Below are 25,488 nucleotides of genomic sequence, written 5' to 3'. Positions count from 1 at the left end.
ATTGCAACTTTAGGAAGGGTCCTTGGAACTGGAAGTCTGATGATGAGAAAGATAACCTAAACAAGGCCTAATTATTCATTAGAAATGAAATGGAGTTTGTCAGCTGTTTTTCACATATAAGTATCTGATATTTATCCCAAACATCTCTGTGCAAAAGATATAGAAACCTTATGAGGCCAGCAGAGGTTGCTTTTGCTGATGTTTCTTATTACTGTTAAAAGAAAATGCCTGAAATAAATGACATTTGTCTTTGGCAAGGGTTTTTTTGTTGACTTGTATGGTGAATGCTCCACAATGCCTGTAGCATTGCACTGCACTGCACTCATTGCTAGGTCCTAAATATACTCACCCATATTCCTCAGGGAATTATGGTCCTTTTTTACAGCTGATGTAGTACAAGGGAAGCTGACTCTACACACAGATGGTTGACTGAGAAATGCTTCACTCAGGAAAATAACGTATCTGTTGTCCAGCAGAGCCAGCGTCAGCGTTGCTCTTTCTGAGATAGGGTGCAGTAGGAGAAAATCTGTCATCTATTTACCTAAGTCTACTAATGGTCCTTCTTTTAAAAGAGAAGTGGAGAGTCATGGTTGCTGTTTGAACTTAGACTCAACTGTCTTTACTGGATTGATCCAGCCCATAAACCTAAGAATTTCTTTTGCTTCCCATGTAATTATTAGAGCTGTGGTACAGAAGAGCACTAGGCCCTCTCAGCTGAAATATGAGTTAGATTGCTGTTTTGTTTCCTTTTGGCTTTTTCTGATTTCTAACCAGAAGATGACTTAACTGGAGCCAGGCCTGTGTCTGAGGATACCTAATTAGATTATTAATCTAAACTCAGGTACGTCCTTTGTGTATTTATCCCAAAGAAGAGACTCTTTGTCAAGACATAGGTTGAGTGGTTTCCAAGTCTTGGTATGCAGTCTGAGTTCAGATTAAACCTGGCATTGAAAGGTAAAGATCATGGAAGTGTAAGACTAAATTCTAGGTCTGTAGAGGGTATTTGGAAAGAAGAGCGGTCAGTCATTGAGAGTGCTGCTAACACACATGCATCAGACAACTGTAAAATATATTGTGTAGTCAATATCTATCTCAGTTTGTGAGGTTACCATGGCGTTAATTTTCAAGAAAGAAAATTAAGGCTTAGACCTTGGTTTTACAGTTCTTTTCTCTCTGCTCTTTCTTAGAAAATTGCAATGCATCACTAGGGACAGAAATTGCTCAAGTGCAAATACAGTATTAGGACAACAAGTTTTAGGAACAAGCAAATGATCTGCAGGGTGTCCAATGTATTATTGAAGCTTATAACAGTATTAGCAGGTGTAATGTATGAATGAGGTGGACATCAGATGTTTTGGGTCAAGGAATTTGGAAATAAAAAAGAAGCAAAAAAAAAAAAAAGGCAAGGAAAATAAAAGCATAAGGGATATAAGCAATTAGAGATATTCTACTGTAATAAAACGATACTGGCCTTCTCTCAGAAACAGCTTGTATTTTTGTAGTATTGTGGCCTGTATTATGCAGAAGCTATACCACACCATACCAGTATGTTCTCAGCTTCAGAATTGTTCATATAATTCATCTTTGTAGAAGTTCAATGAAAGTGGAGTAATATCACAGTGAAGAACGCGGCATGCTGCCTTGTCATCCTCTATCATGATTTACTCTATAATGAAAGAGGAACATTTGATATATGTAAGGAATAGCAAAGATAAATATTTTTGTTCATAAAGGAAGTCTGATTTATTATATAATACTCTTCAAATTGCTTCTGCACAGCATATGTGTTAATTAAGCACATTAAACTCAGATTTTTTTTCATTGACATTAGCCCATTTATAATGGTGAGTTAACTAGGTTGTTTATAAAGAAAGAGCTCTAAAGGCAAATTACCATGAATAAAAGCGAGAAGAGATCTGAACTGATTTTAATAAAGTCATGAATAACTTACAAGTGTCTTCAGGTTCCTCCAAAAATAATAACTTGTCTTTAATTTCTTCTCAGTTTGTTTGTGCGGATGCTGGAACAAAACTAGCTGAGTCAACAATCTTGCATAAACAGATGATTGCCTCTATGCCTGGAGTAAGTACTGAATCAAACTCCCATCTCTTAGTTTTGGTTTTTAAAAAAAATATATCTTATTCAGCTCATTTTTCTTCATTTTAATGTTCTTCCCTTTTCATGTCTCTTCTGGTTGGCAAGGTGTATTGCGGGCAGAGGTGGAGATGCTTCCATTTTTTTCCGTGTTGGAAAAGTTCTGAACTGGATGTTGCTTCCCTTTCTTTCACTGATAATCTTCAGTCATGTCACTGACTTCAGCTGGAGCTTGTGCTCTAGAAGACAACAAGAACAGAGCGGCTGAATGCCTCAAAAAATGGTAGCAGGGAGGAAAGCTCCAAGCCACTGCCTCTGTTCTCACAAAAGATTATCTGGTTAAAGAAAGGAGTTAATGGTATTTTTCTGGTAATGTATAAGGCGTTCATCTATATCTTGCTGATGAGAGTAGCTAAATTACCAGTGCTCATACTTGCCTGGGCGCTGAATACACACCTGGTGAATACGCAAGGAAGTAGCGCAATTGGAGGTCCTGACTTGTTCCACGGCACATGTGACTGAGTACACAGACAGATGTTGAGCATTAGCCCAGGAGCTGAGGAGAACTCATCCCCTGTATGTGTGTGTCTGTCAGCTTTAGGGGTGACCTAATAGGATCTCCATGTACCTTCTGAAGTGTACGATTTTTATCTTTTTTTTTTAAATGCAAATCTTTAATAATATTTTTCCTCCCAACAGAATATTTTAATTTATACTTGCTTTAAATAGATAAACTAACATTGGTGTTCCAAGGTATGATAGGAAAGCGATCATTTCAGAAGAGATCGTAGAGAATCGTGCTGCACGCTGCTTGAATGAGACAGAATAGATGGTTGGAGAGAAGTCTGTCACAACTGAGCATTATTTTCAGAGGTCTGAGTGTGGTATCTCTTATAATTCTATTATTCAGTATTTTAGAACCCCTGTGGAATCCTTAGTCCGCATAGACCGGATGGTGGATATGTTGACAGGGCTGCCAGTTACCTTGTTTTACTGTTTGTTATTCTGTCAAGGGAAGTGACAGGCGTAGCGTTTGAAAAGCCAGAAGGTGGCATAGTTCAACACTGTGTAGATTGATATTAACATACAAAAATGAGAAGTGCCCAGGTCAGTTGCTTAAAAATAGAATGCTAGCAGTTTTTCAGGTTTCAGCCACTGAAAGTCAATTATGGCTTGATAATTCTGTGATCAAAACTAAATCTGGTTCATATGTATACTCAGATAGGGTAATCAGCTTCAGTGCTTCAAAGCGTAGGTAATCAAATAGAGGTCAAAGAAGAGTAGTTTTCTTCTGTAAACTTTACTGCAGTGTTTTGCCCTGGGCCTATGAGTTTGGATACAGTAGCTTTTGGCAACTTCAAAAGGTTACTCATTGCTTTTAGTTGGCCCCAGAGAATGAGGCATTTGTAGTTCCCCTTGAATTCAGATACCTTCACCTCAGACTATTAACATGTAAACAGAAGTTTATATGATACCTAGTGGGTCAGTTGTGTCGCTTTCTGAAAGCTTTTCTCCAGGTTCTCTTGGCTGTTTGAAGCCTTTATTTAATCCTACAGCTTTGTCCTGTTGACTGCTGTGCGCACTTTGGGCACATTTTATACTAGCCAAAGGCCAGATTCACATTTCTCTCTGTGTTCTAGGAGAAGGATTATGAAAATTTTTACTGTGGGAATACAACAAGCGCAACATTAAGTTGGTTTGTTTTCCCTTTGAGGTCGTTCTTCCTCTGGCACAGGTCACTTCTCAGTGCTTACACCTTTATGGTCAAACTGAAGGATTTCATTTATCACTTGTAGTCCTTGCCTCTGCTTTTGAAAATTGCAACTCGTCTAAGTGCCATTAGAATGCTGTATTTTGTGTTACTTGCTTCAAGAATATCCCAGAAACATTTGTTAGTTTATAAAAAAAAAAGAAGGAAAAAAAACCCCAACACTTAAATTTCAGCGGTATTCATTTTAGTGATGTTTACACATAAAATACCCGAAGCCAGTCATTTAAACTGTTTTTTTTCCATCATGATTAATGTGAATGTAAGGGCATCTGTGCCTGTGACTGAATTTTGTTTTCTGGGTTTGTAGCTGATTGGTTCCACTTGCAGAAATGCTCAGCTGCTTGAAGAACTGGGTTGTTAAACTCTCATCGACTTTTTAAGACTTTGATTCTGGACCACTGTAAATTTCAGGATGACATGACAAGGATGTTCTTGAAAGTTTCAACAGTTAATCTTTTATTGCTGCCACAGATAAGAGTATTTTATCATTCATGGAAAAGCTACAGTGACTGGACTTATATACTATCCTCAGATAAGAGGGCATATTACAGTGAGAAGAAAAACATAAAAAATACCTATTCCTAATTAAAGTAATCTAACTAAAAAGCAAAATAAAGAATTTGAGACAGACAAATTGTGTGCTGGTGAACAGGAAACAAACACAAGAACATGACCATATTCAAAACCTGGTACTTAAACTTATTTCTTTTATGTTCTAGTGTGGAACAGCAGCAATGGAATGCATGAGGCAGTATGTTGGGGAAGTGCTGGATTTCATTGCAGATATGCATACCTTAACCAAATTAAAGGTTGGTTCTGGGCATACATTGATCTAAAGTGTCTGTGCTTTTTAACAAAAATATGTTAAAAATCATACAGGTTCATTTTCTGTAATGAACCTACCTGGGAAAAATGGTTGGAAGTCTTTGAGGATGACTGACAGGTTTTTTTCTTTTTTTTAAAAAAAATGTTAGTACTTTTATAGATTAGACACTTATGCAGTGTTGAAATGGAGGCCGATTCAAATATAGTGAGCACACAATAAAAATGCAGGCTTGATTTTTCTGTAAAGTTGATGATAAGCTCATGTCATGCCAAAACCACTGCAAGAAGCAGCCGTGTTTAATATAACCATGGAAACATAAAGCTCCTTGTCTGTACAACTAATTACACTCTTCTGGATGAATCCTGTGTCTCTCATACACACAAACAGACACGTAAGTTAATTGGAAGTTCAGAGGTTATTAAAATGCCGTAATTGACCTAAAAAAAAGGGGGGTGGGTGGAGGGAGTGTCCTTTTTCTTACGAGTGCTGTTGTTTTCATTGTCGGGTTATATTCTGTTGAGGTGGGGAAAACTTTGAGTAGTTCTTACCTCTGTAGTCCAGACTGCTTTTTGGTTTCTGTAAATTAGTTTGATGCCAAATTGCAAGAGGAGTGATAGGAAAATACCACTGTCAACATAAAGTATTTTATTTAGGAATGTATTTCATTAAAACATCCTAGTAACAATTAGCTGGTCAAAACCTGGAATTTCTGTTTCATGGGGGAAGCCAGTACCTATTAAATTTCCTACAAAATGGAAATTCTTTTAAGATGGTTTAGAAAAGAAATAGGCTAAGTAATATTCCTGCTATATAATAGGAAATAATAGAAGTGTAGCTGTTTCAGTTGCTAGCAAAGTAACATTAATTCTTGATTTAATCTATTAACAATAGATGCTATATTTCAGCTAAAATATCACTAACAGTCATAATGCTGTGGAGGGGGCAATATATATTCTATTTAGCATAAAGCTATCCCATTAGGTAGTTTTATTGTACCATCTGAAGCTGAGTACTAAGTGAGCACTGAGCTGGAGGAGAAACTTTGGTGGTTAAAATCCTGCTTTTTGTAGAGGGAAAACACCTGTTCTATAGTGAAACCATCTGTCACTTCTCAATGCCAGCCAAAGTTGAGCGTAGTCTTTTGAGCTACATACCGTGCCCTGCACTGGGTGGATTTCCTTCAGCACATGGAGTGGAGGCAGAGGTGTGACTAGACCTTGATGCTCCTGACTTCTGCAAAGCTGGCAAGACAAATGAACGGTGTGGGAGTGCAGCAGAGGGACTGCTGCAGATACAGAGGAGAGTCTGCGCCGTCAAAGATGCGGCCAATCCTGAAATCTGGCAGTAGAGTTTTAGTCCTTGTACACCAGCAACTCGGTGATCCAAGAGGAGGTTCATCAACTGAAAGAGCTCATTTCATCACTGGGCATAGTCCCAGCCAAGCTGCTTTTATGTGATGTAAAGCTCAGTTGACAGATACAGCACTGCTTTTCTGTCCTGTTCTGGCTATCCTGAATCATTGCCATTGCTTACGTGCCTGGGCTTGGGCATGTGTGGTCTTCTAGGGAAGTCCTTTGACCGTGGTCTTGCGTTTGTTTCTAACCTCAAGAGAGCCACTGTGTTTCTATAACACAGAGTTCATCTGCTAATAAAGGTCTCTTTCAGTACAGTGTTGCCCTGAAAGGGCCTCTGTACTACTGCACCAGTCCTCTGCTGAAAGTTACTGGAAATGCACGGGAGCATTTCATGCCACAAGTTCATGCAAGCTTTGTGTGTCAGGCAACACCGAATAAATGATAACCTGTTGTGGATTTCGATACTGGGGTTTATTATGAAGCAATGAGATGAGATCTTTTACCCTACTGGTTTCTCGCACACTTACTTGTTCACTGTCCCCCTGTCCCCTCCACCCCACCCCGTGCCCCCTGGGGGACACCTTATTGCAAGTTAATAATACTTATCACAAACGAAGAAGAATCCTAGCTAAACTGAATCTCATGTCTCTTGAAACTCACAGTAACCTTGTTTTATTGGACAAAATATCCCTTTTGTTAAGTTCTTACCCTGTTGGCTATATGCCTTGAATCACGTTGAGTTTTAAAAAAAATACTTTTAATAAGGGAAGCAGCTTTTTGTGCTGGAGTAGAAATTTTCTTCAAAGCACAAACTAATTAATCATTTTCAGCTGAACTGGATTGCCTTCCCACTGTATCCTTTAAAGTTATTCACCCATTTCTCTTACAGTTCAGAACTGCTTTCAGAATAGGTAGGCAAATGAATCATAAATGAGGGAGAGATATATCTGGTTTGCCAGTTCCACAGAAAAACATGAACTTTTTTGAAACCAGAAATGGGGAAAATTTGTTTCTAAATACTTGCAGGTATTCTCTCTCCTGTGTAAAGTGTTCCTGCAGAAAGCTCTCTGCTATTTGCACTTTTTCCTTCCATTCCTTCTCCCTTGAACTGTAGTCTGATTTTTAGAAATGCTCTTATAATGCTTAAGTCTGATAAGATTATAATTTCTTATGCTCAGTAAGACTATTTATAAAATTTTTATGCATAGATATAAGTAGGACATGAACTTAACCCAGTTTTTCATTTTTATATTTTGAAATTAGACAAGAAGCTTCCCAAAAGTGTAGTCTGGCCATTTGAAAGTAAATGGTCTAAAATTTCATGTTGTTTTGACTTAGCCATGTACTGCAAGAATCTGAGAACAAAATGAACATAATAGGAGAGTCAAACATGACCATCATTTTATGTATTGTGAAGAATAAGCTTTGACTTGGAAAATGAAAAGGCAGTTCTTATTTAACTAGATCAGATAAACTTATTCTGTGGTTCCAACATAGGCAGGAAAAAGTTTCTAAGTTTACCAATGGTCAGAACTTTAAACAAATTCACAACATCTAGATTCAAATTCTTGTAAACTCATTTAATATGTTTACTTATGCTGCTAGCATTTTGTTAACAGAAGTGCTCCTAGGAAGTGAAGTTCCTAGGAAGTTCCTAAGATTATCCAGTTGTACAATTTCTTACTATAAGTGCGTATTATCAACAGCATCTGGACTATCAAACTAGCACAAAGAATACTATATGATTTATATGACCAGTAGCAATCCCAACAGCAAAAGTTTTATGTTGGTTTTCAAATTTTGAAATGCCTACTCTCCGCAGAAATTCAGTGAACACAAATAGTTAAAATTGTTTATTCATTTCCAATGTCTTATTTTGCATGTCTGAGAACAGTTTCTTTGAAAGAGGTTAATTATTTTCAGTCCTGCTTATTAGCAGCTATTGCATTATAAGAAAGGTATAAATGTTAATTCTCAAGATAATCGCATTCCAGTTTATTGTTTCTGTTCGGTTTATTACCTTGTTTTTCCTTTTGGATTGACATTTTAATTGGTAAAGCTCAGTAAGGTTTTATTTAGAAAATTCCACCATTTTTGAAGAAGCATAATGTATCTGCCTGCATACCTCTCTATCCTTTGTACCTGGCTGTAGAACAGAATTGTTAGATATTCATGGTGGTACATGGTTTTGTTTTGTTTTTTCCCTCTTGAAAGAGACTTCAGGTAAATGATTTTTGAGTGTAGGTTGCTGGGGTCAGATACTTATCTGTTACAAACTATTGTTGGTGCTCTGATTTTTATCCTATTGTAATAATTTAATAACTGATGACATGGATTTTCTTGTGCAAAGCAAATGGCTCTCCTTTAAGCAAGCAAATGCACTCAGTATGTGTTTTCTTAGTCTAGTCACAGTAAGTAGTGCAAAGTTAGCTTAATTAGAAATACACAAGTGTCTCAAGAAGTACCAATGAAACATTCCTTAGAGGTGACAAAGCAGGATAATAAATTATCTTTCCAGGCATAAATATTTGCATGTTTCTCAGTAAAAGATTTATCACTTTTATTTCCAGAGCTTGAAGGCATTTGTAGCAGCTGAATAATGCAACATCGTCATATTGCCAGTGAATGAGTGACAGCTTATTTCTGTACATGTAAATGGCATATTGCACAGGGAGAACATTTCCCGCCCAGATGCTGTCTTGCTAAATGGTTTGATTTTTTTCATCTTCACTTAAGCTGTCTGCATGGGCAACCGTTAGTTTGTATTCATCAGCTGTTGAGTTTGCTGGTACAAAAGCTGCCTATATGTTTTGCACAATTCATATTTTGCGGGGGCTCTTGAAAATGTGGCCCCGGCATTATAAGCTGTTACTAATATAGGGACTGGAGAAGTTTTGAAAATCTATTTCTGAGTTTTGTTCTGCAGTTTTGGATACACAGTTAGAGACCCTGAGAAGGGAACTGAAGGGAAATGAAATAGAATATGCGTTACTTGTAAGAACTTGGTTCAAGCGAAATACTCTTTTCGGGTAGAAAATCAGATCTTTGCCTTGCAGAGTCACATGAAGACTTGTTCTCAGCCACTGCATGAAGACACGTTTGGTGGACACCTGAAAGTTGGTTTAGCTCAGATTGCTGCTATGGAAATCACACGGGGAAACCACAGAGATAACAAAGCTGTGATCCGATATTTGCCTTGGCTTTACCATCCTCCTTCTGCAATGCAACAAGGGTGAGAATGCTTTTCCACAAAAAGGAATACTAAAATGAGTTAGAAATCTTCACAGAATTCTGTGTTTATTGCCAGATTCCATAGATAAGACCCGCAGTAAGGAATAGTGACTGTGGGACATTGAAATAGCTGGTCAGCCGCTCCCTCATCCTTAGCTGAGGATTTCATCAATGCAATATTTAAAGTCCATGCCAAAGGAACAGTGGAGGTAACTCCATTGGCTTGACTGGAGTTACTCTGGAAATTAACTTGATTTTCGATCTAGATGCAGCCAGTGAAAAGCCCACAGGTACTTGATCAGTCCTAGAATTAGAGAAAATATATTGAGGGGGGATACTGTCCCTTGTCTTACAGTGACAACAAATGAGATGTTTTGAGTGTAGACTATTGAACTGTATTATTTCAACAAACCTGTATTCTGGTCCCAGCTTTGTTCCAGACTACCTGCCCCAGGATTATGGGGACTAAGGTGCTTGGGCTCCAGTCCTGTAGATACATCTGCATGTACTTCCATGTAGAGCGTACCTAGTTTTGGAAATACAGAGTTGTTATCTCCTTGTGTATTAGTTTCTTACATGTAAAAAAAAGGACTGTGTTCTGAGTTAAGACAGTGAATTCCTATAAGACCCTATAGGTACTTGAGGAACAGCATTGTATCAGAGTCTATTAAAAAAAAATAAATTAATGGAATGTCTCTCTGGTGCTATGAGTCCTTGACAATGACATCGAATTAGAAAGTAAAAACAGTAGTGAGAGGCGCCTAGTAAATAGTGATTTATTGATTGAAAAACAATTATTTTTTTCCTGTGCCTATGAACTCAAATGAGTATGTAATCTGAACTTGGTAGCAGCAAGGGGACAGACACCAGAAAAGTGCGAGTCCTTTTTAGATTCTGTAAGCACATTGCTTTACAATTAGACATTGCACTGGATGATTTAAGTGTCACAAAAAAGTATAGTCTCTGCCCTCCAAAGCATGCAGTCTAAATGTCCTAGTAGAGGCTAAGGAAAAGAGGAAAGGCAAATTAACTCCACTTTACCGACGGGGAAGTGGAAGAGAGTGGAAGTAAGGCATGGCGCCTGCCTCAGAGCTCGCTGTGGAATGAAGAATTTCCTGCCATCACCCTGTCAGCTGTGTGGTGTCCAGGGGAGTGGAGAAGAGCATTTCCACTTAGGCAACTCTTCCCATCTGATGATTTCTATGTAAAAAATATCACTGTGTATGGAACCAGTGAATCTGTGAGTGTTTTAGCCTTTTATGGAGACACTTTCTTAGACCCACCAAATATGTTCTGTTGGACTTGTTAATGGTACGTCAAGTCCACTAAAGTCTGTGTGGTTCTGGTCTTCCCATAAGATGTACCAATGATCTGTGCCTCCAGCACACTGAGACTGCATCTGCCTAGTGTGCATAAGGAGACTCCATATTTTGGGGAAAAACAGAAAACTTGGCATCATTGTAAAATCTACTCTTTCTTGACAGGCCCAAAGAGTTCATAGAATGTGTCTCACACATTCGTTTGCTGTCCTGGCTACTTCTGGGGTCTCTGACGCACAATGTTGTCTGTCCAAATTCTCCATCATCTTGCATGCCTATTCCACTGGATGCGGGTTCACAAATTGCTGACCACCTTATTGTTATTCTGATAGGGTTTCCAGAGCAATCAAAGGTAAGGGATTCTGTGTTTTAAGTGGAGTTGTGTTATATATTGGCCGTATTATTGCAAACACTTATTTATTTCTTTGTCAGAAAAAAGGAGGGGTAAAACCTGTGATCTAGGGGAAGAAATCTCTGTAGTTTTTCTTGCTTAGCCGCCTCTTCATGCATAGAAAACTGGTGATGAAATCACTACAATTAAGTCTGAGATGCAGCTATTTCAAAATATCCCAGCACAGGAGTGAGGAAGGAAAAACTGAATTCCAAATTGAACCTTTAGCAATGACAATCTCTGTAGCAAATTTCTCAGAAAGTTATTTATTCTAGTTGTATAGTAGAATTAGATAACCTATAAATAATGTTATGATCAAAAGCTAATTACAGTGATGGTTCAAGCACAACTTTTTTTTCTCAAGGTGCTCTGGACAAGAAGAGTTATTGCAAGTCATAAGCCATTTGTGACAGTAGTTTAACACAGATATAGCAGCACTCTTTGACACCAACCAGGTTTTTATTAGTAGCAGAAGCAGAGTGATCACACATGTATCTTGTACATAAAATCCCCCTTTCTTTCCTCTTACCCAGTCAAGACACTGGTGCTTCCCATTAATTTCTTTGACTTTTTTTTTTTTTCTCTTTCAAATAAGTCTTCCCAGTTTCTAAGCAACCATTGCGATGTTTGGTGCAATCATACTACCACTGCGCATGAATCACTGTTGCACTTGCAAACCAAGAACATGTCTCTGACCAAAAGCATCTTTCTCGTAATGAAGTAGTTCATGTCCAGTGCTCCTGGAGGCTCAGGCACTGTGATATATAACACGTATTAGCAAAGAGCTGTGCTTGAGTATGCAAAATGAATTCTCTGTTAGCTTTTCTAAACTTGTTTTTCTTGACTGTGAGCAGTTCTGTCCCAGCAAGGTAGAAACGGATGACAGATGAACAGAGCAGGTGTAAGGTGATGTATTTTGTAGGATAGGCTTCCTTTCAGGTGATCAGAATCTGAATGACTTATCCCAGCAGCATTTTTGAAATGTTGTCATATGTGCCAGAGCCTCCAGCCCTTCCACAAGTTGTGGTGGAGTTTTCCATCAAGCAAGTCTCAGAACTAATCCTGAGTAGCTGTTCTGGAGAACTAACCTTCTCTTTAAAGGGACTGACCTTAATGCCATACACTAAGATTGCACGGGAGTGTGTGTTTGCAAATGTGGGTTTTAGTCTGTATATATAAAACCAGTTTTTAAACATGGAGAAGGTGTTATCAAGTGTACTTGACTTACTAGTTCCTAATGGGAGGGAAACGTGGGAAAGTGAGGGGCAAGCTGGGATGCACGACAAAGGAGTACTTGATGAAATCCTCTGCGCTGTATCCCAATATACTTATTTAAATAAACATTTTCCTCTGTTATCTGTTTCTACAGACATCTGTTCTGCACATGTGTTCCCTCTTCCATGCTTTTATATTTGCGCAGCTCTGGACAGTGTATTGTGAGCAAACAGCAGTAGCTCCGACAGTCCAGAATCAGAACGAATTTAGCTTTACGGCAATCCTTACAGCCCTGGAATTCTGGAGCCGAGTGACACCGAGCATCCTACAGCTCATGGCACATAACAAAGTGGTGAGTCAAGTGCTGTGTACAGATTTAGTACAGATTAAACTTTGGAGGGCTTGGCTTTGTTTCAGTGGAATACATTGGACCATGAATGATGTCATAAAGCAACTTCGATGCTTTTGAGAAATTAAAGGGAAAGCTAATTAGTAGTGGTTTAAACTTGCAGTAGGCCTGAAACAGGATGTAGCCAGGATCTGCCTGAAACAGAATCAAGAGCTAGAATTGCTGCTTGTTGGATTAAGGGCTCCCTGCATCAGGTCTCACTTTATATATCTTCCTGTTCTTCACAGTGGTCCTATTGTTTCATCTGACTCTTCCTTACAGGATCAACCAAATGTTTTATGATAATTCTGTCAATATCCATTTGAATATTTTTTTTTACCACATGATGGTGAAAAAAATACACAAAATGCTGACACTTGGCTACTCATAACCCATTAGTTACTCATAAAAATAAGCTACCTAAATACTCTGGAAACGTTTTTAAGTAATGAATGACTTGAAGGAGGCATCTCTAGAGATCAGGTTTGAAAGGGAAATGTTCACTGTGTTCAGAAATCGTCCAGACCATGTTTTGGAAATAACATTTAAGCATTTATTTATCTCAACTACTCATTGCTGTTAGAGCAGCTTTGTACAATAGCAACCTGGAGGGGTTCCAGCAGCCTTCTCATAGGCGCTACCTTTGCGTCCCATTGGCTAATGATTCTTTGTGCCTGCAGGCTTAGGGTTGAGTGCTGCTTTCTGATGGGCAAGTGTATTTTGTTTCCTACTTCCGAGAAAGTCATGACAAGTCTGTCATGACTTGTCAAAACTTCTTAACTTTACCTGAGAAGGTAAATAGTAGCTCTGGCTCTGGAGAACCTGATACTAGCTTTGAGTGAGAAGGATTCTTTATACGTGGCCCAGTCCTCTAAGTCAGGTGTTCTTAAGGTTTGGGATTTTAATTCGTTCGTTGCTTGGGGTTTTTTTTCTTTTTTTTAAATTGGGACCTGCTATCTATTTGGAAATTATTTTATGTGATTCCCCTTTCCTTATGCGAAACATCTTCCACCCCAGGCAGGTACGGACCTTTGTCCTTTCAATTGTACTTGCATGGGCTGCACTTGAATGTCTTTGAACCAGTTACTATTCCCTTCTACCTTGTCCATACCGGGCAAGGACCACCAAAAGCTGTCTTTAAATGATATTTTAGCCTCTGACATCTAGTGAGGTCTCTGGTGGAGGAGCCACTGTTGGGAACAGCAGTTCATGAAGCTCCATTTGAATGAACGGGCAGTGTGCATAATGCTTCTAACTAGCCAGTTGTTTGGTCAGACACAAAGTCTTCTTGTCAAGCCTTAGGACAAGAATATGACCTGGAAGTCCCAAGTTCCAAGCCTTATTCTGGAAGTATCTCATTATGTGGCTTTAGTGCAAGTTATTAAACTCTCTGCCTCAGCTATTGCTCTGTGAAATGTAGATAATACTTGCCCGTTTCACAGGGGTGTTGTGAGGTTAATTAGTTAGTGTTTGTAAAGCGCTTTGAAGATGAAAAGCACTACATAAAAGCTAAGTTTATTATTATCGAGGGGAATTTACACATAGTTCAGACAGGCACTGTAAATACTGCTGGCTCAGGGTATTTGTCTTGTACCTATGAATTTACACAATATAAAACATAAAATGCTGTCTACTACCAAATAACTGGTATTTGCATCTGTCATAATTCATGGTACAAAATGGATGAATTATGGACTAGCTGCCAGTTCAGAGCAATAAATTGTCTTTTGATGAGAGAAAAAAAAGGTGGTTTTGTGGGTATGTTAATTTTGGAAGATTCAGTAAATAAACATATCAATTTCTGACACACTGATTGATGAGAACTACACAGCAAAGGCATGTAAAAGGATTTATGATGTCTGAAAAGAACAAAGCTGAACGCAACTTGTTTTGATGTGCGATACGAATTAAAATACGTCAAGCACTTTGAAATATTTAACAGATAGGTGTTGCCGCATCAGGGGAAAACTAAATAAAGACAAATGTCCCTTGAGTGCTCATGTAATATTTAATCTTATATGTCAGTGGTTAAGAAATGCACATCTAGTGATTCAGTGTAACTGCCAAGCAAGTACAGGAAGAGTCTTTTTAGAGACTGTTGGCTTAGCTTACAACACTGTTAAGCTGGACATTAATTTGGTTTTATGCTTGATTTTTTTTTTTTTTCAAGATGGTGGAAATGGTGTGCCTGCATGTGATTAGTTTAATGGAGGCTTTACAAGAATGCAACTCTACTATCTTTGTAAAGGTAGGCATGCCATTCTATGAATACTTAGTTAATGATGTTGCCTGTCTATTGTGATTTGTAGGCATACTGTCCTCTGCTTTCCCTCCCACTCAAAAAAAGAAAGTGGAAGAAGCTGAGATTGAATGCTAACGCAGAAATAAAACCTCATAGAGTATAACAAAAAATAAAATCTCTGGTAAGAAGTAAGACCAGACTATAATCTCAAATCCACGTTCTCCTGATTTGTTTTTTTTTTTTTTTTTATAAGAACTTCTCACCTCTTTCCTTCTTCCATTGTTTCAATGGTATTATTCATCTAATAGACTCAACTGGTGTCACTGACTTTGAAAACCTCCAGGTACTGTCTGAATTTTCAGCAATTCTGTAACTTTTAATCATCATAGGACCTTTGCATATCGCCTCACTGTTCTGATCCTCACGTTCTTTTAGATGGATAACAACAACTTTGTGCCACAGTGGTTTTCTTATTATTAGACGCCTAAGTTTCTGACTTAGTCAACTGTTATTTGATAGTGAATCTTCTTCCCCTGGGATGTGTAACAGGGTATTCTTTGGTTAGAGAATCAAATCCTGCATGCTCCATTTGTGTAAAACTCTTTTTTTTGGAAATCAGTGGTCACTCTCCTGTGGGTCACCACAGCGTTTTCAGAACAGAGTCCCAAAAGACTGGGGTAGTCTCACAAGCATGAATCGATTTTTACTAGCTTTTTTTACAAGTTTTCACATTGCATTATTCTGAAGGCATTTTTCACATAAAATATCAACAAATTAATAGTTTAACGCACCCTGAATCTAACTGAAATATGTTGGTTTATATAGCTCTTCTGTTGCTATAAAGGAAACTTCTGACTGTTGTTTTACTCCAGTCTTTTACGATCAAGGAGGAATTGAAAATAAAGCAGCTAAAATTGAAGGTCTTGATGTCAACTGGCATGAAAATATTCACACTCATTGTGAAATTACAGATTTATAGTCAGTAATGACTTGATTCACTACAGAAACTCTGACACTGTGGGATGTTAAAGTGATCGTGGCTGTCCCTGGAAGACATATGGGCTTTTCTTTCAGCGAGTCTAGGAGATTTGTCCAGGATTTGGTTGTCCAGGATTTGACAAGGGTAAAGAATGGCTTTAAAGCTGTGAAAAGAGAGGCCTTTAGGGCCAAATTCCTGTCACAATTCAAATGAATGCTTTCAGGGGGTTATATTTGAGAGTATTTATCAATAATATGCTCAATCAGGTTAAAAGCACATTGTTGTTACTGCAAAATCAAGCTCTCAAACTTGTGAAATTCAGGGTTAAGGTGCTAAGCTTGCTTTCATGTTCAGTGGATGAGAGATGGAAGAAAAGAATCTGGGTGTCCAGATCCCCTTTACTTGTTCCTAAAGTGAAATCCTGCAGGAATAATATACATAGATAATAGCGTTATAGGTTTCATAGCCCCAGATTACTAATTTTTTTCAAAACTAACTAATTGTAAAAATATATATAGCAGATCTGAAAGTAGGTGTCATGATTTGGGGAAGGACTTAGTGTATGTTTGAAGTCCTTCAAAGAGGCAGAAGTGTAAAGTTTATTCACACAGGAACCAGTAAGTGAATAATTCGAAAAAAGACCCAACTTTGAGACTGTCCCTTCTTCAGTGGCTGTGAAGAAGATCTGAACTTTGTTACTTCTAGTTCAGAAGTCTGCAAGGATGTCTTTGCATATTAGTTGACTGGGCAGTTTTTTGGTACCTTGTTTTATTCTAGACAATCTTTTATTGCCCTGCCTTTGATAATGAAATAATTTTATCTTGTGCTTTAAAGGTTTTTTTTTACCTCCTTTATTTTAGATGTAAGCCTTTCAAACAAGGTTTAGTTTTCACTGAAGGAAAGGACGTAGTGTAGTGAGAGATTTTTTTTTTCTAAACAGAACATTCTTAGCACTCTATCAGAGATTCATTCAGCAAAATTAATAATTCCCAATGACTTCCTCTTGGAACTGAGCACAGTAGCACTGATAAATCCCAAGCATTTATCATTCATATAACTATATTTGCTGCAGTGTCTTTTATTCCACCTGAGGAATCTGGTGCTGGAAAAACTTCATTTGTCAATGAAGTCATTGCATGATTCAGCACACACGTATTTTTAATGCACCACAATGAGAAGGTGGTGCAGGTCCCATGAGTCCCAGGCAGTTTATGGGATATTTATATTAGGTGGCCACTTTCTGTGTGACAAGTCAGGGGAAAATATGTCCTAAAACAAGAGAGAAAGTGAAGACATAAACAATACAGCTCTCCATCATTGAAAGCAGAGGTGCCTGAGATAAGCACTCCTTCATCTCCTCCTTGTGTTGGTGCTGGGAGGTTTCCTCCTCCTCTTACTGTGTTGGCCTTTGCTATTAAATTAAACTAAACTCTCACTAATAGCATTGAGACATGTCTTGATTGCTTCTGATATTCTTTGAACCATTCCCTGTATTCTCAGAGGATATTTTTTGGATCTGATGTTAGACTATCTTTACCAATCTGGTAAGGAAAACAAAGGTTCTTTCCTGTGAAAAGATTTCAACCATTATGTATTTATTTTCTTTCTAAGTTGGAGTGATTCTATAAATATATATATACACACACATTTACACAGATGCACGCATACCCACGTATCTGTTTAATTCATTATATTTTCCTCTGAGGAGAAGCATTCTGTTTTAGGAGGGCTGTAATGATAGTGTTCAGCTTTCCTGTCATTTTTCTTTGTCAAAGGAACTGGGAAACTAGCCATCCCAGGACAGTCATTGATGATGGAGACCAGCTGCTTGCTGATCACAGCTCTCTGTCTGACCATCAGATGTATGTCTGAGGAATTTGGGAGCCTACAGTAGAGAAAGGAGCAGCTCAGCAAACTACAGCATCTTTTGCAGACACCTAGGGGTTTTGAGCAGCTCCAGGAGCTGCTGGGTAGAATTCTAAAGAACTGGGCAGACAGAGGAGTTGGGGAGCCAGAAAAACAGTGACAAACCTGTTCTCCAGCCTGGTTTCCATCAAAACTTGCACTGGAATCAACATAATTCTGTCGAAAATATAAACTCAAAAAAATTGCCGGTGTCTGACAGCAGTCTGTTCTTCCAGCTGTTCTTTCTAACTAGCTCTCCGTATTCTTCCTTTGTGAAGAAAAGGCTGGCTGAGGATTAGGTAATAAAACTCAAGTGCCTCAATAAAAATGTCTTCTTTTCTCATTTATCTAACTGGCAGCTGTAGGAGTGGAGGGTTTGCTTGCTTGTGCCTGCAGCAGAATGTTTCATTTCCCTAAATGTGTCCAGACCCTGGAAGACAGAAGTGGCGCTGGAGGACAATGATCTATATCTGACCTTAGACCTCTATAGAGTAGATACCAACATGAGCTAGTTTCCGTGAGTGCCCTTTAAAGTCAGTGGAGATAAACAGGTATTTTTGGACATGATTCATCTTGATCTATTTTAGATACCTGCTCTGGGACAAGATGAACTGGATGTGAGAAGTTCTTGACTCTCTCGGCTGACTGTAAAAGATATGCAGTGAATTGGTTCAGATGCAGAGGGGTACCCTAAGTTTTCTGCCTAGCTTCCCTCCTTGCTTGACACACTTGTGACACCAGTCCTGTCACCTCTGGCTAACTCCTACAGGAACTTCATTAATGCTGGTTGAAATTTTCAGTGACATTTTGTTGATGCCAGTGGGACATGGAGCATGGCTTCTCAGTATGCTTACCTGGTCCCTCCTCTCCAAAAAACCACAATCGGGCCTTGCGGTCACTGGATCTTATTAAGCACTTCGTTAGTGTGAGAGACAACGGAAGGATGTACAGAGCTTGCATGTCTGGCTGCATTCCAGCTGTTTTGGCATGCATCTATCTGTAAATGCTGAGGTTTGAATATGGTTCTTCATGTAGTAGACTGAGTAATCAGTCCTGACAGAGCTGCATATGATTCTCCAGTAAAACAGCACTGAAATTGGAACAATTATTGTTCCTTGCACAAGGGAAAGCACTTTATCTAATGTTGTCAATAGTGATTAGGTTTAACTTGCAGCTCCCGGTAGCATAATTGGCAAATTGCAAATTTTAATGCCATTTGGAGGAACATTTTAGAACAATAACCTCAGTGGTTAAATTAATATTGGAGAACATGAATACTTTTGCTAGAAATGCCTCTCTGTCTTTCATAAGCTTGTCACGTTATACTTACTCAGAAACAAAAGTTCTCCGACGAGCAGGAGACTGAAATACATATCAATCCAATCATGGGTGATAGATTCTCAGACTTCCTTGAGTTGTTGTTCTGGATAGTTAAGAGTTCTTACCTGGGCCCCCATGCCTACAGGTCACATTCTGCAGTGATGCGCTGATGTGACTAGTGGCTTATAAAATGCTGTTTATCATTTAAATATCTGGCCCATTATTAGGAACTTCTGCTGCTTGTTTTTTCAGTTCTTGATGCATACCTTGCCATGCAGGATGTTTACTGTATTTATTCCGGTATTGCTCACCTCCACATACAGGAACACCCTCACAAGGACAATAAGAAGTGATTTCCTGTAACAAGTTTTTATTGTATACTCTCATCGTTGCCTTAAAGAGGATATCAGTAATTGCTACTGGTGATTCATCAAGCTACAAACAAGGGAAGCTGGCTTCTTTACCTCTGAGAGTTACTTGCCCCGAAACATACGCACTGTTTAAAAATAACTACGTTTTCAGCTTTGGGGTTCAGGCTATGTCCATTCGGACAGCTAAATGCGTTAGATATACCTGTGTCTGTCTCACAGTAACCGGAGCACATTTACAAGTCACTTGTATGATAACAAAATACACCTCTTTTCTTACAGCTCATACCAATGTGGTTGCCAATGATACAATCAAATCTAAAGGTAAGTTGTTTTTAGTACCTTTTTATTCTTAGTGTTACACGTTTCTGTAAATTCTGGAAATAAGATCACTAAATGTGGTCTCCAGTCTCTCTGAATACAGATCACTGTAGCATACCCAGATGTGCTGGATGGCTCAGCACTGAAGGTTTCGTGTGTGAGCATACAGAGAGCATCACCAGCTAAGATACTTGTCCTGCAATCAGTACTGCTCTCCCTTTCCCTTCTGAAACACTTTCTTCTAACCAGGTCCTGGGGCAGGGCCTTTCCTCCCTGTTTACTGACATTGGTTGTTCCCCCAGCAGTGGTTTTTGTGCTATCTTTGGTTTGAGAGTCCCTGACAAATCAGGATGGGGACTCTTGGCTCAGGAGATGGATTTGGGTTCTGTGGCAGATGTTGTGGGCCTGCTCACTTGGGTAAAACCATGCTAGCTGGCCCTGTTTGTAAGAGAGAGCAAAGTGGATCAGTGTGGCTTGCCAGTGAAGATAATTTGGTGATGAGAATAAAAGTGTTGGAGTTGGTCTTGGGATGGAGTTGTTTCTGGAAGCACGTTTGCCTTTCATAGCAACACTACAGTGCAGGATGCAGAAGAAAGAAATGTGACACTGGGGCAGTTGCAGAACTTTCCCTGGCCAACAACTAATACCTTTCCCAGTGCTGTATTAAAGGAAAGAAACTGAATGTTTTGCATTATTTCAACAGCATTTATCTGCTGGACTCCAGCTACGCCTCCAAGCCATCCAGAGCAATGTCAACCATCACAGCCTGAGGATGTTGCAGGGGTCAGGACAAATCAACAATACCTCATCTGTGCTCCGCAAATGGCTACAGTGTACCCAATTTAAAATGGCTCAAGTGGAAATTCAGTCGTCAGAAGCTGCATCTCAATTTTATCCTTTATGATTCACGTAATTTGTTCCAAATGTTCATTTTTAGCCTAGCAATAACAGGGTTAGAGCTGTAAGAGACCTTTTGTATAAATCAGTATACAGAGTATATACACTATCTATACTTTTTAGCCTAGGACAGATTGTGGAAAAGCTTATATTGGGTGAAGCTAAGAGCCTGATCCTGCCAGTCTTTAATTACACTTAATCGGAATCAACAGGTTCTCAAGTCTGCATTCATGAACACGTATTTGCAGGATTGGACTCAAATCTATCACATTGTACATATCTCTCTGATCATTGAAATATCTTGTTCTTAAATGTTTCTTTACATTATTTTTGAAGCTAAGACAAAAATCACTTTTCTTTAACTTCTATTTTTTTTAAAAATAGAACTGTGGGTATTCACAAACATATGGAAGTGCTATGTTGCTATTTTTGATGATAACAAAAGAAAATAGGGTTTTTAGGAACCTTTATAGAAGTTGTTTTTTGGGGGATTTCTGTTGTGTTTTTTTTTTTTTAGATTCACAGCTGGCAATGCAATAAAACCTGTCACTATAAAACAGTGATGTTCTAACAAGGCTTTTTGTCATCATCTTCTGGGAAAACAGCAGCTTGTAAGGAGAGTTATTATAAAGTGCACTTAGAAATTAGGTTGTTAAACTGTGCCAATTCATTTGTCTTTTTCTTCAGTACTGTTTTCCAAAACTGCCAAATCTGATTTATTATTTTTTTGAAATATTGCTTTTACTTCATTGATTCTGTGCTGCTCTTCTTTGTAGGTTTCATAGAAGCCTCTTTAATTTTGTGACTACTGTATTGTATTCTTTTGTCAATACTTGTATACAGTGCAATTAAAAATGCATATCCCAGATGTATTCTTATTGATGTCTACAGAAATTAACTTGCAGACTTCAAGAGGAGCACGATTGGACCTGAACTTTTGCATAATGATATTTACAAATCACGGCATTTGCATACTGTTGTATTAAACATGATGTTTAATAACGGATGGATTTTAATATCATTAAGGGACTCAGCCAAAGCCCATTGGAATCTAAGGAGACTCAATTAATTCAGTGGATTTTACATAAAATCTTGAGAGCACCATGATTTACAGCCTCTTGTGATTAATACTTAAATCTGTGCAATCACAGTTGTATTTTCTGTATTTATTCCTGTAATGCACTGATTAGAAGAATAACAAACACACATTTAAGTTGTGTATTAGAGTGCTATTAAATTCCTACTCTTTGTTACCACTCTTAGAATCGACATTTTTCTTCCCTGATTGCATGGAAGTGGAAAGGCATACCTGTAAAGAACTGCCTGAGTACATTTCAGTTGTGGAGAGTCAGTCTTTCCTCAGTGCATTTACCAAAGGAAAAATGGAAATGTTCGCAAATCTGACATTAAAGTACCATTATGCTTAAAAAAACCACCCCAAACCCGAACAAACCAATCAACCAGCCAACCAAAAGACGGTAAAGCATGTGTTAGCTTGCTTAAAAGGTGCACCTCTCTGTGTTTTCAGTGGAGAGAAACTGATTTTTCTTTCCTTCCTTCTCAGATTCACACATTAATAGAGTCTAAGCTCAAAATGGACCAAAGAAAATCTACGATTCAGCATTAAGCTATGTAATTGTAACTAGTTTTGCTTCTATTTGTTGAGGTGAGTGACTTGCATCTGACTAAGCAGAGTTTTTGAGTTTCTGGAAAACATTTCTGTTTTGATGTGATGATTATTAAGAGATTCACCAGATGATAATTTCTCAGTGTTTCAGGCACTGATTTTTGATTTTTGGCATGGTGAATTGAGATTGTGCAGATCTGCATGCATTGATGAATAGAATCACAGAATAGTTTGGGTTGGAAGGGACCTTTAAAGTCCATCTAGTCCAACCCCCTGCAATGAGCAGGGGCATCTTCAACTAGATCAGGTTGCTCAGAGCCCAGTCCAACCTGACCTGGAATGTTTCCAGGGGTGGGCCCAGGTTCACTTTGTGGGGTCTGGGGTCACCCTAATGAAATGAAAGTGGGGTCATGTAGGAGAGAGAGATTTTTGTATTTTCATCTGGTAAATCTGAAAGACCAACTGAAAGGCAAGAAGAGGGAGGGAATATGAAGCCCTTGGGTGTGAGGTGGGTGAACTTAGATGGGTGTAATGGAGATTCTGGAAACTAAAAGGATGAAGACAGATGATTTGTGGGGAAGAGCAGAGCCTGAGAAAGTGTCTTTAAAAGTCACTTGTGGAAAGCAGAAGCTATGATCAGGCATCTCACTGAGTAGATAATGAATGTAGGCAACATGGCACAAATGCATTCCCTGCCTAGCAAAATCTCTGCTTCAAAGCATCCGCTATTCAGACTGGCAAAACACAAAAAGAATGCAAATGCGGTGGTGGGTAGTTACTAAAATTAAACGCAAGCCAAAACCAGACCTGCTCAATCCGGCTCCATAACTGAACACTTCAAGACTTTGGGGGAATTTAGATCTGGTTTCAGCTCAGGGTTTAGAGATAAGAGCTGGTCACAGGATCTACCTCCATGTCTGAACGTTTGGTTTAGCATGGATCTGTCACTGATTATAATTAATATGGTTCTTACAGAGCTGTTATACATAGGCAAATTAAGGCTGCAAATACGAATTGAGACGCTGCTTTAGCATAGAGAATACAGCCTGGAAGATGGTGTGACCAATGATTCGGGATGTGTTGACTAATAATAATCAATAACATGGGGCTTGGCCAGACGTGCGTGGCTTAACGCCTCATGAAAATCTCTAAGTGCACTCTAGGCATCTTCGGAAGTGCAGAAATCTGCATTAATTGTTTTTAAAAGCACTGTAAAATATATCTTTACAGTGCCTGAGGTCAATACACAACTCAAGTGAGTCACTCACATTATCAGTCTGAAATAGCCCAGAGCAGCAATTCTTTATATTCTGTAGGAAGATTAGGAAGTAAACAACATTTGTTGTTCCCTAAAAATGCTACCACATAGCAGAGGCCGGTCTTCCCGCTCTGCCATGCTCCCACCACGGCTATGTGTCTGGGAATATGTCCCCAGGAGCAGGATCCATCCTCTCTCTGATCACAAGGAGCAGTGTTTTGTCAGCCCTTGCAATCAGCTACTTAAATCAAGGCCTATTGCCAGGCCCGACCTAGTAAAAGAATCAATTTACTGTGCATCGAACTGTGAAATTTTCAACAAGATGGGGTCCTTTGGCTGAAGGGAGGGGTAAAACCCCGCTTGGGCTGTGGGGTGTCCTGACGCTGGATTGTGTAAGTCGGTGTCCTAAAAGTGAGGTTAACATCACTGCCGGGCCCCTCCAAGTGCTTTCCTCCTGCCTGCCGGGGCAGCCACTGACTGGGCTACACACAGGATATCGCAAACAAACGGCTTTTGCAGCACATCTGTTATGATCTACATACGTGCCTCGTCTTATACGTAACATTTCTGTGACATCTCGTTAGAGACGTGGCAGGTCAAAGGCCCCAAAACCACGCAGCGGGTTTTCTGGCTTTGCTTTTCATGCTCTGACAAGAGTTGATGTGCTCTAGGATGGACAAACGTTCTGGGCCTGAAGCTGAAGCTCTGAGCCCTGGCCTGCACGGCCTCTTTTCAAGATGGATGGAGATTACCAGAGCCCAGGGCTGCTTGGTCTTCGCTAGCGTGTCCTGGAAAGGAGCTCTGCAACAAAGGTTCCTGTGCTGTTCCCCTGGCTGCACACAGCTCTGGGGGAGAGTTTCATCCACTGTTTTCCTTGTTGCATCTTAATGTAATTCTCCAGCAGGGTGGAAGCCTGTATTCCTTCAGCAGCATCTGAATCTTGATTGCACGGGTGCCATTTAGTCAACAACGTGGGTCTTCGTCTCAGCAATCTGCCCAAAACCAGGTGGAGGCAACAGCATTGGAGTTGTCCTGAAGTTGATATGCTATTTCATCGAATCATAGAACCATAGGGTTGGAAGGGCCCTCTGGAGATCATCCAGTCCAACCCCCCTGCCAGAGCAGGGTCACCTAGAGCAGGCTGCACAGGAACGCGTCCAGGTGGGTTTTGAACGTCTCCAGAGACAGAGACTCCACCACCTCTCTGGGCAGCCTGTTCCAGTGCTCTGCCACCCTCAAAGTAAAGAAGTTCCTCCTCATGTTTAGGTGGAACTTCCTATGCTCAAGCTTGTGCCCATTACCTCTTGTCCTGTCCCCGGGCACCACTGAAAAGAGCCTGGCCCCATCCTCCTGACACCCACCCTTTAAGTATTTATAAGTGTTGATAAGGTCCCCCCTCAGCCATCTTTTTTCCAGAGAGACCCAAATCCCTCAGCCTTTCTTCAGAAGAGAGGTGTTCCAGTCCCCTAATCGTCTTGGTAGCCCTGTGCTGTATCCTCTCCAGCAGTTCCCTGTCCTTCTTGAGCCGGGGAGCCCAGAACTGGACACAGTACTCCAGGTGCGGCCTCACCAGGGCAGAGTAGAGGGGGAGGATGACCTCCCTTGACCTGCTGGCCACACTCTTCTTGATGCACCCCAGGATGCCATTGGCCTTCTTGGCTGGCTCATGGTCATCCTGTTGTCCACCAGGACTCCCAGGTCTCCTTCAGCTGAGCTGCTCTCCAGCAGGTCAGCCCCCAACCTGTACTCGTGCATGGGGTTATTCCTCCCCAGGTGCAGCACCCTACGCTTGCCCTTGTTGAATTTCATAAGGTTCCTCTCTGCCCAACTCTCCAGCCTGTCCAGGTCTCTCTGTATGGTGGCAGAGCCTCCCAGTGTGTCAGCCACCACCCCCCCCCCAGCTTTGTATCATCAGCGAACCTGCTGAGGGTGCACTCTATCCCCTCATCCAGGTCACTGATGACTATATTGAAGAGGACTG

General features: G+C 39.7%; 1 protein-coding gene across 7 annotated transcripts in view; it reads left to right on the top strand.

Moving 5' to 3' along the window:
- Positions 1 to 21,878, top strand: part of UNC79 (unc-79 homolog, NALCN channel complex subunit) — a 112,796-nt gene extending 90,918 nt beyond the window's left edge. For all 7 annotated transcript variants that reach the window (XM_074584139.1, XM_074584141.1, XM_074584140.1 and 4 more), the window contains 8 exons: positions 2,005 to 2,082; positions 4,585 to 4,674; positions 9,103 to 9,278; positions 10,762 to 10,948; positions 12,357 to 12,554; positions 14,761 to 14,838; positions 19,687 to 19,728; positions 20,429 to 21,878. In XM_074584139.1, the coding sequence (XP_074440240.1) occupies positions 2,005 to 2,082; positions 4,585 to 4,674; positions 9,103 to 9,278; positions 10,762 to 10,948; positions 12,357 to 12,554; positions 14,761 to 14,838; positions 19,687 to 19,728; positions 20,429 to 20,629 (1,050 nt within the window). In that variant the 3' untranslated portion in view covers positions 20,630 to 21,878. The remainder of the gene's footprint in view (positions 1 to 2,004; positions 2,083 to 4,584; positions 4,675 to 9,102; positions 9,279 to 10,761; positions 10,949 to 12,356; positions 12,555 to 14,760; positions 14,839 to 19,686; positions 19,729 to 20,428) is intronic.
- Positions 21,879 to 25,488: the final 3,610 nt, after the last annotated feature.

Source organism: Larus michahellis, chromosome 4 (genome assembly GCF_964199755.1).
Source record: "Larus michahellis chromosome 4, bLarMic1.1, whole genome shotgun sequence".
NCBI classification, from domain to species: domain Eukaryota; kingdom Metazoa; phylum Chordata; class Aves; order Charadriiformes; family Laridae; genus Larus; species Larus michahellis.
Note: the sequence above shows the minus strand (reverse complement) of the source record. Positions and strands in the feature narration are given on the sequence as shown.